Source organism: Carex rostrata, chromosome 14 (genome assembly GCF_964058835.1).
Source record: "Carex rostrata chromosome 14, lpCarRost1.2, whole genome shotgun sequence".
Classification (NCBI taxonomy): domain Eukaryota; kingdom Viridiplantae; phylum Streptophyta; class Magnoliopsida; order Poales; family Cyperaceae; genus Carex; species Carex rostrata.
In genome coordinates this window covers 1,340,312-1,355,846 of record NC_135931.1, presented here as the reverse complement: position 1 = coordinate 1,355,846, position 15,535 = coordinate 1,340,312, and the positions used below count along the sequence as shown (strand labels likewise).

Here is a 15,535-nt window from a genome sequence, read left to right as displayed (position 1 = left end):
GGCAGCCTCCGGTCTCTGGGGCCAGTAAACTGTTTAGCAGCCTGGATATTTGTCGAATTTCTCAAAAATTGGGATGTTTTGGTTTATTTATTTTTTTGGTTACGGTATAAATAAAAATTCTGGTATATTACACATAAATATGATTTTTTTTTGTCATGTTAACGACTATTGTGATAAAGTCTCCTCTTAGAGTATTAATTATTGTTTATTTACTAAGATCAATGCAGGTGGCGCTTAATGACTATGTATGTATTGTTGTTTATTTGTTATCGTTGTCACTTAATTAGAAATAGAGCCCATCATATATATAAATAAATCCATCATGATCTATACATGTACTTTAACACATGTGATGTGATGTGATGTCAATCAAGATAACATTCACAATCTGTGCTCACAAACCTGAACAAACAAACAGCTAATGCAATTTTGCAATTATGAAAGAGAGAGAGAGCACGTGGCTGTGCAGTGTGTGTCTGGACGCCCCTTTACCTCTCTTTCAAGTTTCAAGCCAAAGAATCACTTTCACTTCTCTCTCTCTCTCTCTATATATATATATTCACCCCACCTGTTGCTTAATTTGCCGAGATGATAAGCTCTGGTTAAGTTGTAAGAGTCTCTACCAGTACCACTATCGCTAATCTCTACTACCACTACCCACGAAAAAAATACCAAACAAAATTGTGTCTTAACAACTAAAGAAAAAGTTCCTCAAATTCAATCCGTGTGCAATCCGTGTGCATTGAGTGTTCGGTTGTAAGGTTATTGAGTGTTCGGTTGCAAGGTTTTAGTCTCCTTAGACAGGCTTTAGCCTCCTTAGCTATTTAAGATGACCGAACAAATGTGTCTTAGATCGGCTTAGAGCATCTTTTTTAAGTTTCTTTAGAGCAAATTTTTAAGCTGACAAAAACTCAGGCTTAAGGCACAGTGCTTCCTTAGAGCTCCTCCTTAGCACCTTTATACCCTTAAACTTCATTGCTTTAAGCCAAAATCAGCCGAATAACTCCTCCTTAGCACAGTTTAAATTCTTAAGCTGCAAGGCTCTAAGCCTCATTGCCAAACATCCCCTACAACATGATTAAAGTAGTAAAGTCGTTTGAAATTGAAAAATCTAGGCATGATTGATTTCTCAAATAATTGACTAACTAAAAAGTCTAAAACCCCAAATGTCAACAACAAGGGACACACACAAGTGACAAAGTTTGCATTGCATTTTTAAATTTTAACCTCATTTCATTTCTACATCAATCATTTGCCAGACATGCACAGAATTCCATTTTTAACCTCATTTCTACATCAATCACTCAATCAATCAATCAACACAATGACTTGTTGACTTGCTACATATATAAACTAGAGAAGATTTAAGATTTTAACATCCCAAATAAATTTAAGGATTGATATGAAACCGGGCATGGGTGCCTGAGCCTTACCTTCTTTCAACCACAAATATTTGGTATTTGGGAATTATGTAATGAAACCACACAATGACATAACTTTATGATTGAGGAGTAAAACTCAAGTCTAAAAATCCATCGAATCGGTTTTAAATGACGAATTCGTATTGTTAAGACCCGTCTAGCTTATAAGTGATGTGTCTACATGTGAAAATTTTAAACATTCAAATTTGTCATTTGAAGCCGATTAGATAAATTCGATAAATTCACCAAACTCTTTAGTGAATTCAAGTCTAAAAATCTATTAAATTGGTTTCAAATAACGAATTCGAACTGTTAAAACCCGTCTAGCTTATAAGTGATGCGTCTACGTGTAAAAATTTTAAACATTCAAATTCATCATTTGAAGCCGATTCGATAAATTTTAAATTTGAATTTTCCAAAAAAATTGGTGAACTTAATAACACCTTAGTTTTACTCATGATTGAGTTCAAGGAGAAAATGTTGAGATTTTTTAGTACAATCATGAGATTTCCATCACGGGCGAATCTAGCACATGAAACTGAAAAGGCAAAAAAGTCGGTAGAAATGAGAATCTATCTCTTTGACATAAAGCTAACGTACAACACAATAAAGCGTCAATCAAAAAGTAAAAAAAAAGCTTAGTCACAAGGCACTTGTCATTGGAACGAGATCACCTGCACTCCGGGAGCAAAAAAATTATTGTTCTCAGAGTCACTGTCAGATGAAATCGAAATTATTTTTAAAATTTAAATATTTAATATGGAGTCCATCTCGGATCCATCGACGGTGACTTTAGGGGCAGGAATTTCCTGTTCCCAGGGGTGCAGGAGATTCGGTTTTGTTGTCATCTCATTTTTTCGGTGCCTATTTGAATTATAGAAGTTGGCTACTCTACTTTCATAAGTATATGAGACTATATACTTATAAGTCGTTTTTACATTTTTAATGTCAAAATGGTCGATATGAAACACTCAACATATTCTCCATACTAAAATGTGCGTGGAGACCGAATTTTATATTTTTTGAAACTTTTTTACTATTTTTCTGAATTATTAAAACAGTCATAATATATATATATATATATAGAGAGAGATGGGCTATGGTGCATTGCAATGCATAGGCCATGGTGTGCATTGGACCATAAATCACCGATTCAAAGTCCAAATGACCGATCCAAACCGTTCATCTTGTTCTGCATATTAATATGTGCTTGGAGACCAAATTTTATATTTTTTGGAATTTTTTTACTATTTATTAAGCCACTTTGAAAATCGCTGATCCAACGGTGAATGTTTGGAACAGTAAAATCAGAAGCCACCGTTGGATCAGAGATTTTCAAAGTGGCTTAATAAATAGTAAAAAAATTCCAAAAAATATAAAATTTGGTTTCCAAGCACATATTAATATGGAGAACAAGATGAACGGTTTGGATCGGTCATTTGGACTTTGAATCGGTGATTTATGGTCCAATGCACACCATGGCCTATGCATTGCAATGCACCATAGCCCATCTCTATATATATATATATATATATATATATATAATATGAAAAAACCTTTTTTGAAAAATTCTGAAAAAATAGTAAAAAAGTTTCAAAAAATATAAAATTCGGTCTCAAAACACATTATAGTATGGAGAATATGTTGAGTGCTTCAGACCGGTTATTTGGACATTAAAAACGCAAAAATAACTTATAAGCATGTCCTCATATGCTTATGGAAGTAGAGTAGCCAACCTCTTGAATTATAGAGTCCGCTTTGAGATTTGTGTCAGGTTTTAACGGACAATGTAAATCTCGTTTTAGTTTTACACGGTATGGTACTGCAATGCATTTGAACTCTTTCAAATTACCTGAAGATAGAATTATTATATTCAGAGTGTTATTTGACTCTTGACACAAATCTCAAAACATAGGCAACAAATTTCTTTTGATCCGGCTTAAACTAATTTTTTTTTTCCATTAGGCATTGGGCTGCAAACGAATCAAGCAAAATTGAACTTATCCCAGTCTGAGTTAATTTGAATAAGATTCGAATCAGACTGGTTTAATTTGTTTTAGAACGAATTAATTTCAAATTAAATTAATTGTGAACTACAAATTTTTTCAATCGAAATCAATCAAATTATGAACTACAATTTTTTTTTGACAACCTTAGTTATACCGGTAGTTTATGCATTAGTTTACTTCTCACAGAACAAAATTCACACGGTTTCCTTTCACGAATTTACACCGATGGATTATGGGTTAGTTCAAGATTCCCTTACCTTTTATGATGCTGGATTGATAAAAATCACGGTATGAAGCTAGTCAAATAGAACTTATTCCATTGTTAATCTGTTACGCTGCTGAAATATTTTCCTACTATAAGTTACTATTATATTAACAATTTTGAGCTCTGATATAAATTTGATTCCTGCATTATTAAAGATTGATGGTTGAATCCATTAGTTGCATTATTTGAGATTCAAACCTAAATAGTCCGTGAATTAATTTCGAACAAATTATATCCAGTTTGAATAAAATTCAAACCGAACTAATTTGATTTATTCAAAACAAACTAATTTCGAGTCAAATTCAAATCGAATCACGAACTACGAACTAGGAAATTTTTGTGCAGCCCTAATTAGGCACATGAGAAGGTCAGGGTATTAATTGGTATGCACCTGTCTGATTCACCGGTACATTATGAAATGTGAAGAAGAAAAATTATTAATTTATTGTGAGAAAAGTGGAGGATATCTTTTTTCCCCCAAAAAAGGTGGAGGGCTTTTATGGACGGAGATGCTATTTTAAGGGCTCAAAAATACAATATTAACATTCTTGCCCTCAATAATTACTGTCTTATCTTTTGTCGTGCTGTTAATAAAGGAAATTAATTGACCGAAATAATGAGGGTGCCTCAAGAAATAGCAAATAAAAAACATACCTCTCTTAGGGAACGCATGTGCGGTGCCACGTGGCGAGAGCAATAGTTTAAACTTTAAACATCCAACAGCTTCTTTTTTTTTTTTTTTTTTTCCTGAGAAACAACACTTGATACAGACTTATATTAAATTAATATTTATGTTTCCTTTTCCACTGTCAAGATTTTCAACAAAAAACAAACTGATATTATTCCACATTGTTAAAATTTCTTAGCTCAACGTGCCAGTAAATTAAAGACAAAAGGCCTTCAAAATTTCACGATAGTACACTTTTTTTTTTAGTAAAAGTTGGAGGTCAAGCCACCCAACTATTTAATACCTTTGTAATACAACAAAGAATTTCTCTCATCTTGATTTTGAACCCATGATCTCTCACATAGAGACCATGTGTCTTTGCCACTAGACCAAATGCTAGTTCTTTCATGTCAGTACACTTTGTTTGAAGTTTTATATTTTACCTTCAAAACCAAAACATAATTATTTGTTTCTCATAATTGGGGACAAGATTGCCATCTATATAACTCCATTGCATTTTCACAAAATCAATACTATGTGTAAAATGTAAATAAATACATGTATTGGGTCTGTATGCACTGCGTGATGTAATTACTTTATCGGCAGTTAATTGGTTGCTAGTTAATTGATCCAATGATGCCAGAAATTCGTGCCTTTAAACATAGGTAATTCTAATTTCAACCCAAGTAACATTATACATAATTAATCAAAAAACTTTATTGATGAGGTTCTTTTTTACTTTGCGCACAGAAATTAATACGGCTCAATAAATATTACTTCTTTTCTATAGAGCCGGAATTTTTATTTCTATAAATCAAAACATTCATGCTTAGTGAGAATTCAAATTTTACTCAGGCCATCAAATTATTTGGTGGCTTCAAAAACTGAGGACCACCAATTGACCATATGGTTCTAATTTATTTATTTATTTTTAATATGAGAACAAAAAAAAAGACGTGTCAGTAATGTTAATAGATATCAACCGTCTGATTATAAATGAAGCCCATCCATCCCCCGTCTATAACATAAGGGGTCTTTAATTTTGGTGTTGATCTAATTTGCACGAATCTCAAAGCTGATCAGACGGTTCTGATACATTAACTCAAAATATTCCTTTTTGAGTTAATGCAGAGGATACAAATTCCCAGTTCTCTGCGCTCCGTGGACCGTGGCTAAAAAAAGAAGAAGAGAAATTTAGATATATGTCCATCATAACTTCTTTAATTAAATATTTACTCATTTAAAATTGAAAATTAGTTATTTCTCCATTCAAACATAACCTATTTATTAATATATCCATTTTTATTTTTTTCACCAAAAAAATATAAATCAATATGAGTGAGTCTATGGTACTATGCATATCACGGGTTGGCACCGTGCTACGGCTCTATATTTGAGTTTTAAAATCCTAACGGTCGATCCGAACCGTTCATCTTGTTCTCCATATTAATATGTGTTTGGAGACCAAATTTTACATTTTTTGAATTTTGTTTACTATTTTTTTAGATATTTAGAAAATCACTTGATCTGAAAATTCTGGACCATCCAAAAACAGTGATTTTCAATAAATCTAAAAAAATAGTAAAAAAATTTCAAAAAATGTAAAATTTGGTCTCCAAACACATATTAATACGGAGAACAAGATGAACGGTTCGGATCGACCGTTAGAATTTGAAAACTCAAATATAGAGCCGTAGCACGGTGCCAAATCGTAATATGCATAGTACCATAGACTCACTCAATCAATATTTATAAAATATTTAAAAGACAATTCTACTCTTGCGAATCTTTATCTCCCCACGCAGGACCTCTCCTCCAAACCGCTTTTCCTCTCCCTGATTCGCAAATAATCATTTTTTTTCTAAGTTTGCGGCTCCCTCTCTTGCTTATCACTGTTCTCTTCCTCTTGGCAATTTGATCATGGTCAATAGATCCAATAAGATCTGACAGCAATCCTTATCCTGACTTGCCTGTTTTATCAACTTGACTGAGAGAATGAACAAATAAATTAATTTCATCAAGTCAAAGATAAAAACGAAGTTCTAGAGATGTTGAAAGAAAGTATGATATCACATGACTTTCCCCAGATAAAAATTATCGGTCCAATTTCACTAGACTAGAGGAAAACGAAACTTGTACCAGAATATTGTGAACATTGAAGATGATAAGCAATTTCTGTAAAAAATAATTATAAAATTGATATTATGTACTGCAGAACAACTTCTTGACAAATATTGAAACAACTTGTAATAAATTCTTAAAGCATAGTATGACTGAGAGAATGCTTGCATTTGTATCAGAAAACAAGCAATGCTGATACCATATTACCAGATGAAAGTAGATCAGAAAAATGAACAATTTAGCTCTATTACCATAATTTTGCCATTCTATTATCAAAAATATATTACCAACTATCATTTGCTATATATCATTTCCAAATATATATCAGTTATGTTTACAAAAATAGGTGAAGATGTTAGCACCCCTAAAAGATACTAGACTAATGCTTCTATGCTTTCTTCTCCAAGAATCTTGAAAATAGTTGACAGACATGTTCTCTTCTTTGGTTGTGCAGATGTTAGCATCCCTACAAGTAACAAAACAGTGTTTATACTTTAGTAACAGAAGAGTACTTTACCATTACCAAGCAATTTAAAAAAAACAAAAAAAAAAACAAAAGAGAACTTTAGTAGCATCCTCTTCTTTATTATATAATTGTTCTTCAGATTCTCCTTCATCTTCCTTGATGCGACTGTACTGCTGGTACGATCGTCAAACTCAATGCCACTGCTGGTACGGTACCACACTGCGGATACAATTTACAACTCCTGTCAAGTGCTTGGTTTATAGTTCTGTGATTTTTATCAAGAGAAGTTGGGTTTATAATTCAGATTCAGATAGTAGATACCAGGTGTTAATTTCAACTCAGTGGTTCTTTCCATTTTTATATTGTTTCTTTTTTGGTGTTTTCTAAGGTAAGTGTTTATTCTGAGTCAAAAGCTACTATTTACTTTGATATCTCCTAATTTCATTTGTCTAACCTGCATTATACGATTCGACCCATGCCTGTTTGTTATGATTCTCACACCCAATAACTGTTTCATCGGGTAATGAAGAACCCGGTACAGAAGCATGAGATGGTACACAAATATTATTGCTAACCCACACAGTACCAGTGCCAAGTCTATGGATTCTTTAGTTCGAATCACTTGTACCAACTGTATATATAATAGTACCTCTACTATAGTCCTTGCAAGTTGTACATCACAGAGAAATATATCTATCTTCTTTTTCGGTATTGGGATTTGGGAAAGGAATCAGGTTACATTTATAAAAACAATGACTAGTGATTCAAACCAATGAGATTATTTGAATTTCGGTATTGTGCGCTAGGAGAGAAACTGAGAAAGGGTCAGAAGGATTAGTGGGAGATGAAGTTTTAGCGAATCTGAAGGGTAAAATGGTCTCTTAAATATTTCATTAATATTGATTTATATTTTTTTAGTGAAAAAAATTGAAATGGGTATATTAATAAATAAGTTAAGTTTAGATGAGGAAATAATTAATTTTCAAATGTGGATGGGGAAATATCTAATTAAAGAAGTTATGATGGGTATATATCTAAAATTCTCAAAAAAAAAAATGAGTCACCGGTGTTAACAAAAATGAGACATGTGGCGTTTCAAAATATTAAAATTGTTGCAAACATTGGAAAACAAAACAGGTTTGCAACAGACACGAAGTTTTTGTGTTTTTTAGTTAATAAAATTTCTGTTAAAAGGGATCGCTATTTTATTTGAAGACTTCTAGGTCAAGAGTTTTTTTTTTTTTTTTGAAACAGAGGTCAAGCCTCCATCTGATTGATAGATGTTAAGTTACATGAGTCATGTTACAAAACAGATAATTTAAAGATAGTAAATAAAAGATTACACGGGAGCTCCAGTGAAGCATCCCTACACAAATAAAGTGTAAAAGTGGAAATTTAAAAATTGCAGAATATAGAATTTTCCGTCCTGTGCCAGTATCTCCTCACCCTCCCTGTATTTGCTGGTACGCCCTTGAGGTCAGTACCCATTGCTCTCTGATTGGCGTTATTAAGTCTGCCACCGTGGTCTGTGTATCTCGAAACACCCTAGCGCATCTTTCTCTCCACACCACCAAATGTGCAATCAAGAACAGTGATCTTTCTTTTAGAGTATATGTATTGTTTACCAGTGGGTGTGTGTCTTGCTGAAACAAAGGCATTCTAATTTGGTATGCCGATACCATAATAGTTTGAATTATTATTGATATTTCACATTCAAAAATAAATGCCTAACCATTTCTGTCTTTTTTGGTGGTTCTCAGTTTTTAAGACTGCAGAGACGTTTAGCGGTCTGGATATTTTTAGAATTATGATTAAACAAGGGTGTTTTTTTTTATTATGGTATAAATAAAAATTTTGGGTTATGGAGTCACATTATTATTTATTTATTTATTGGATGAGGACTGAGGAAAACCGCCCTTGGGCATATTTTGAGAACAACTGTTATGTTGTACTGGAATTGGCTTTATTTTATTTTGGGAATTATGTTGGATAGGTTTGTATCATTAAATGTTATGGATGTATTAATGTTTGGATGTTGAGGTTTGATTAGAAGTTTAGAACGTTTAGACACTAGGAGGGTACAGCATCTCTATGCTTTCATTATTTTTATAATAACAAAAATTCTAAAATTTATATTTTAAAATTAAACTATTAACTGTAATCAATATTATTTTCTCTACAAACACATTCAAAAAAATCAACGTCCATAAGTTTTATACATCAGTGTATTTTAATTAGCTCTTGATAATAATCAAAACAAAGTTAAATGTCATAATCTTTTACATATTCATAGAGAAAATCATAAATGGTTTTTATTTTGATATTTAAGTTTTAAATTTTAAATTAATTAAAGTTTAAAAATAGAGGCACAAACATCAAAAGTAGTGAAGGTATTTGAATCTCTCTTGTATTTATATTGCCTATTTCAGTTTTCACTTGATAGTGTCCCCAATATTATGCTTTTGAACTTGTTTAAATTAACATTGTTTGTAATCTAGATTACTGTTGCTTCTTTTTAATATGTATATATTTAACAAAAATATACTCCATTACATCAAATTTTCATGTTCATTTGATCGGATACTTGTGCTATATTATACAACTCTTCTAAAATTAAATAACAAAAATGTAAAGTTATTTTATTACAATCAATATTTTCTTACTAAACATTAAAACTAAATTTTAAAATAGAAACTAATCTTAAAAGAATTGGTTGTGTTGGCTTGATATTATCCAAAACATAAAACATAATGAATAGAACCAATGATTCAATATAAGGTGATTCGAATAAGATATATGAATCTATTGAACAGCATATTAATCCAAATATATATATATATATATATATATATATATATATATAGTTCTGCAACCAAATTCCCATCATTTATATAAAAAAAAAAACAGCATCTGGTGCTGAAAGCAAAGCTACTCTTATGTATTAACCCTCTGAAATTATAAAGCTCACAACCGGATATGAGAAGAACAGTACATATAATTAACAATAACTATAACTCACCACAAAACTTTTTAAAGACTTATTTTAAAATAAACTTTCGTTATTTTCTATCCCAGATACTTTATGTGATAACAGTTGGAGCTGTGCGGCCAGTAAACTGCTCCATTTTGGACATGCTAATTGCAACATCCACCTGTTGAAATAAAAAATATATATATCTATAAACATTAAGCTCTAAAAGATAATAAGAAATAGTACCTAAAATAGAGAGAACTCACTAGTGGGGAAAGTGCTTCTTGGGCATCCCTCCCAGTCTTTGTAGGATCCTTCTCATACTGTTCAATATATACACGAATGGTTGCGCCAGCAGAGCCAGTCCCAGAAAGGCGGTAAATCTGAAGTCATCAATGAGAAATGTTTATGTTGGTTAGATCAATAATTTGAAGAAATAGACATATAACAGAACTTAATTGACAAAATACAAGGAAAGCAGGTTCGAAACCCGACTGTGAGATCCCTTGTAGATAATTAAAATTAAAAGGATTGACCCCCCTATCTTCATCTCAAGAGTAACTTTAATTATTGCAACACTGACTGTTGATTGATTTTACCGTGCATTTCAGAAATTCATGTAAACAGCTCAAGCTGGACTGGCTCGATGAATTACTTACCAAGCGTGAACCGTCATTGAAAATAAAGCGGATCCCCTGTTTCGAAGAGATAGAACCATCGACAGGATCCTTGTACTCGAACTCATCTGCCTTGATAACAAAAGATACCTCTGGCTTGATCTTCCTTATTAACCTGAAAAAATTAAGGTGCATTTAACTATAGATCTAATTTGTTGATTAATTAACTCTTCAAGATTCAAATATGAGTAAAGAGAAAACCTTCTACCTCTAATCATCAGATTCTGCTACCAAGCTACATGGTACGTGATGGTATAACATTGCATATAAAACATAAATAACCTTCTACTCTAAGGTGCATTTTAGTATACTCCAGATTATGCATGCTTAACATTGATGCGTTAAACAAAAAAATAGTAAATAACTGAAGCAAATTTAGTTTTATTAAATAAAAACATACACGTTCAATTCACCAAGATCATACTGCAGCTTAACAAGACTGTTCATGAGTTCATTTGCCCCTGCAGATTCCACATTCTTCAGGGAAAAAGGAGAAAAATAGAATTAGAGTAGACAAACCCACAAAAAGAACTAGAAATTAAATGAAGCCATATGAATATGAAGAGTAAAAATTGAGAGAGAGTACTTCGTAATCATATCGAGTGTAGTAGTGGCGACCATATATGGACCAATGATTCTGGACAATTTCTTCAACTGAGATCAGTTTCTCATCTCCTTGAAGTCTGTCCTTGTTTTTGAAAGCAAGGATAGAGAGCCAAGCTAGCACTGCCCAGATACCATCTTTCTCACGGATATGATCAGAACCTGGAATTTAAAGCCAACAGATCAGTAAACCAACTAATAGGATACATCTCAATTTAGATTCAATCTTCCAATTATAAATATCCTACTAATAGAATCAAAGAACCTCACACGGTCATATGCTCGTAGCATTTATAATATTAAGCTATGCAAAATCTAACTGCATCGTGTAGTTTCAAAGGTCAGTCAACACAAGTTCTTTGCAGCTCAATCAAAACAAAGGCTTAAAGCAATATAAAACTGACAAAAAGAGAAAGAAGAAGAATAGAAAATTGCAACAAGTATAAACCTGTGCCAAAGCTTTCTTCACCGCAGATTGAGCAGAGCCCAGCATCCATCAAGTTCCCAAAAAACTTCCAACCAGTAGGAACCTAAAACACAAAATAGGGATTTGATAGTAATGTACACAAGATGAGTGGTACATGCATCATGAAACAACATTATGGTTCTACCTCAAAGAATTTAAGGCCAAGTGCTTTCGCAACGACATCAAGGGCAGCTGATGTAGGCATGCTCCTGCAGATTAAGTCAGTAAATCAATTGTTCAAATTATTCAAATATGAAGAAGAAGAAGCCTCAAGTATGAAGAATTGATTAAAAATTATACAATTTTATTACAAAGAGAAATGCTAACTACCTAGCAACCCCTTTCAAACCAGAGGCAAAATAGGGAATTGCCTCGACTGCATTGGCAGCAATTATAGCCACAGAGTCCGATGGCGTGACAAAGAACCTGACAAAAATAAAATAAAATAAAACATTACAAAGCAATAATAAATTTACCAAATTGCAGTTGTACTTTTATCGATTTCCTTCAAAAAAAAATTCACATTCTTCTCTGCTTCATTTGAGCTACTAAATGGAAATACCATCATTTATACCTTTTGCCAAGAATCATGTTACGATCTGCATCGCCATCGGCTGCAGCACCGAATTCAGGTGGATCTGAAGCAGGTGACTTGCCGAGCCCCATCCGTGCAACCAACTCTTTTGCATAGGTCAGATTTGGGTCAGGGTGGCCGCCACCAAAATCTTCCTACAGATTTCAATCCATGTTATGGTCACTTGGTCTAGAGATGAGTCATAACATTAAACAAGTTTTTGCTAACCTGGCCCTCCCAACCAAATGCACCCTTAAAGTCTATAGCCAGGCCTAATTAGCATTTTGAAAACCCGCACAGGAAATTTTCAAAGTTACCTTGGGAACACAGTTCAACAGTGAGCTTTCATCAGCTCCAAGCTCTTCAACAAAGATTTTGTGTGCATAACCTCCAGCAACACCATGAAGTGCATCATAGCTGCAAAAAAATTGCCAAACAAATGATATTTAAAATTAGGAGATTTTAGAGTCAACAGAAACTTTTTTTTTTTCAAAATAACAGGAAAATACAAAGGCATACCAGAAAGAGAACTTAGGAGAGGTAAGCAGCTTCTTAATCAACTCAAAGTCAAAGATTGATCTGAAATCCATTATACATCAGGCTTACAAAGATTATACATAAAACAAAGTGCATGGTACAATTTCTTGGATCATATGATCTCTAAAGATTCTATAGTGTGGTTAGAAACACAGTAAGCTACAGAAATAGAACTCACTTCATTAGTTTGATATAGTCAGTAGTAGAATCAAAGACTTCCACATCAAATTGACCTCTGGGTCCGGTGAAGCTAGTGACCCCAATTTTCGAAATATCAACCTGTACCATTAGTAATATGTTTAAGAACTTTAAGAAAAAAAATTGTTCTTTCAAAATGTTTAAGACCTCAAATCAATTACCAGCCAGGAATTTTGATTAATAAATTAGAGAAATAAAAAGACTTGTACCTCAGGTAGATCTTCAGCAATAAAATATTCTTTGATTGTTGTTGTGTGGATAAATATCTGATTTGTCACCGATTCGGGTGCAGGTCCACCGTTTTCCATATTGTACTTGATTCCAAAATCCTGAAAAAAGACAGGGAAAATGTCTCTAACACCAATTCGAATTAATCAAGTTTTAAGTCCACAAATTTAAAGAAGATATCAACATTTTGACTGCATATCATTCTTTTATAATTTATGACTGCTTTCCTGCTATTAATTGCATATTTACATGCCTACATGAAGAAAATAACAAATAGAGATATAACTAGTACTATAGAGACAGATATTTGTACCTCAGTTGGGCCACCAGCGTTATGACTAGCTGTCAAAATGAAAGATCCAGTGGCCTTTGCACCCTGTCAATAATCATATATTCCTTTCTATTAGAAACACGACTCAACTGCAACTTCCAAGAGTAACATCATAAACAACTCTTCCATATCATGACCTCAGTATAATATAAATCATACTCACATCATGACCAACTCTTTCACGAATGACAGCTGAAACAGCAGGGGTAGAAAGTAGCCCATTTTGTGCAACCCAGACACGCCTTACATGATTACCAGCAGCCATTTTTATAATAATCTATTAATAAAAGAAAAGATACATATTAATTCTAATACGAATAAGAGAATTGTAATAATAATATAAAAATGTGATAACAGAAGCCGACCTGAATAGCTTCCTTTGAGAAGTAACGACCATCACCGGACACGACAAGGGTAGCACCTACGTCAGGACAGGCAATTTTTGATAAATGATAATGAAATAACTCAACAAATATGCTTCTGCTGAACAATATCTATGTCGGATTTTAGTTCTTACCATGGACTCTGTCAACTGAAAGAGCATAAAAAGTGGATTGGACAAAGTTGTGGAGATAATTAGGCTGCTGGAACACAGTAACCTGAAAGATGTTTTGAAAATGTGTTAACTACACATCAATACTTTGTCTAAAAAGAACAAGTTAAATTCAAATTTGGAAGATAAAACATCGCATGTTCAACACCTGATGATCTTGGTTAATAATAAAAAAATTCATCTGTTCAAGGTATGATTTTGATCAGATAATTATGGAGTCTAGCTTCAGACTGTAAAATTTTGAAATCGTCGTATACAAGGTGCTATAGAAAATTTGAACTAATCATTGTTACAAACTAGAATGCACAAGTGATCAGGTTTCTGAAAGTCAACTACATACATGATGTAATTTCTGATCCTTGAATAAATGGAGCACAGACGAGGCATCCAATCCCCGATCAGTTTAATCAGTATATCTATGTTTTGTATCATGAGCTGATAAATTTCTTAACTACACTTCAATACTTTGTCTAAAACAAGCAGTTTAAACTCAAATTAGAGAAGATAAAATAATGCATGTTCAAGATCTGATGATCTTGATTAATTACAGATAAAAAAATTCATCTGGTCCAATGTATGTTTCTGATCAGATAATTACAGTGACTAGCTTCAGACTGCAAGATTTTGAAATCACCATATACAAGTGTAGACTAGAAACTAGAATTAATATTTAGCATTGCTACATTACTAGTAGAATGCACATCTGATCAAGTTCTCCGAAATTCAATTACATGCATGATCTGATTTCTGATCCTTCAAAAAATTGCCACAGACAAATCATTCAATGCTAGATCAGATTGATCTGTATTTCTATGTTTTGAATAAGGAGCTGATTAAGGATCAAATCGTAAGATCCAATCAATAAAATAACTTCTCTCCTAACAGCTGAAACTACCGACGGATAAAAATCAAACCGACTTGATTCACATTTTTTCATCTAGGAAAATAACGATCTAGACATCAAGATCCAATAATCACAAGATTCAGTGCCAGCGGAGATACAGAGGATCGGATGAGATAAATTTAAGCAGTACTCAAGCAATTCGTCCTGAGAAATGGGATATGTACCTTCTTCCTAAGACCAGATGTCCCAGGCTTCTGACCTTCGAAAGGATTGGTCTGCTTCGAGGTAACAGTAAATGGCGCCATGGTTGAGAGAGAGAGAGAGAGAGAGAGAGGAGGAGAATGGAAAAGAAGGGATAGGAAGAGTGAGGGAGAAAGGCTCGGGCTAGGGAATATATTGGGAGAATAAACGAAAGGTTATCGGCATTCGTATCCTCTGCATTAACTCAAAAGGGCATCTTTTGAGTTAATGAATCTTGACCATCTGATTTATTTTAAGATTCGTGTGATCTAGATTCGCACTAATATTAAAGGATCCTCAAATTATAGAAATGAGCCGGATTGGATCCGTTTAAAATCAGACGGTTTAGATTTATTAACTCAAA

General features: G+C 33.1%; 1 protein-coding gene across 1 annotated transcript; it reads right to left on the bottom strand.

The window, feature by feature from the left end:
- Positions 1-9,812: 9,812 nt before the first annotated feature.
- LOC144564946 (phosphoglucomutase, cytoplasmic 2-like) lies at positions 9,813-15,332 on the bottom strand. Its single transcript, XM_078314535.1, has 18 exons — positions 15,156-15,332; positions 14,052-14,133; positions 13,900-13,955; positions 13,698-13,811; positions 13,517-13,579; positions 13,185-13,304; positions 12,956-13,056; positions 12,760-12,819; positions 12,558-12,657; positions 12,241-12,395; positions 11,997-12,092; positions 11,812-11,875; positions 11,649-11,730; positions 11,184-11,362; positions 10,998-11,074; positions 10,580-10,712; positions 10,187-10,303; positions 9,813-10,101 (listed from the first exon to the last, which is right to left on the bottom strand). The coding sequence occupies exons 1-18, from the start codon at positions 15,234-15,236 to the stop codon at positions 10,030-10,032; spliced, it is 1,752 nt and encodes a 583-aa protein (XP_078170661.1). The 5' UTR covers positions 15,237-15,332; the 3' UTR covers positions 9,813-10,029.
- Between the last annotated feature and the right edge of the window lie 203 nt (positions 15,333-15,535).

Coding starts and splice junctions, on each gene's coding strand:
- LOC144564946 (XM_078314535.1), bottom strand. CDS start 15,236: ATGGCGCCATTTACTGTTACCTCGAAGCAGACCAATCCTTTCGAAGGT. Junction 12,396..12,557: donor TGTTGAACTGTGTTCCCAAG/GTAACTTTGAAA, acceptor TGAAATCTGTAG/GAAGATTTTGGTGGCGGCCA. Junction 12,093..12,240: donor AACATGATTCTTGGCAAAAG/GTATAAATGATG, acceptor TATTTTTGTCAG/GTTCTTTGTCACGCCATCGG.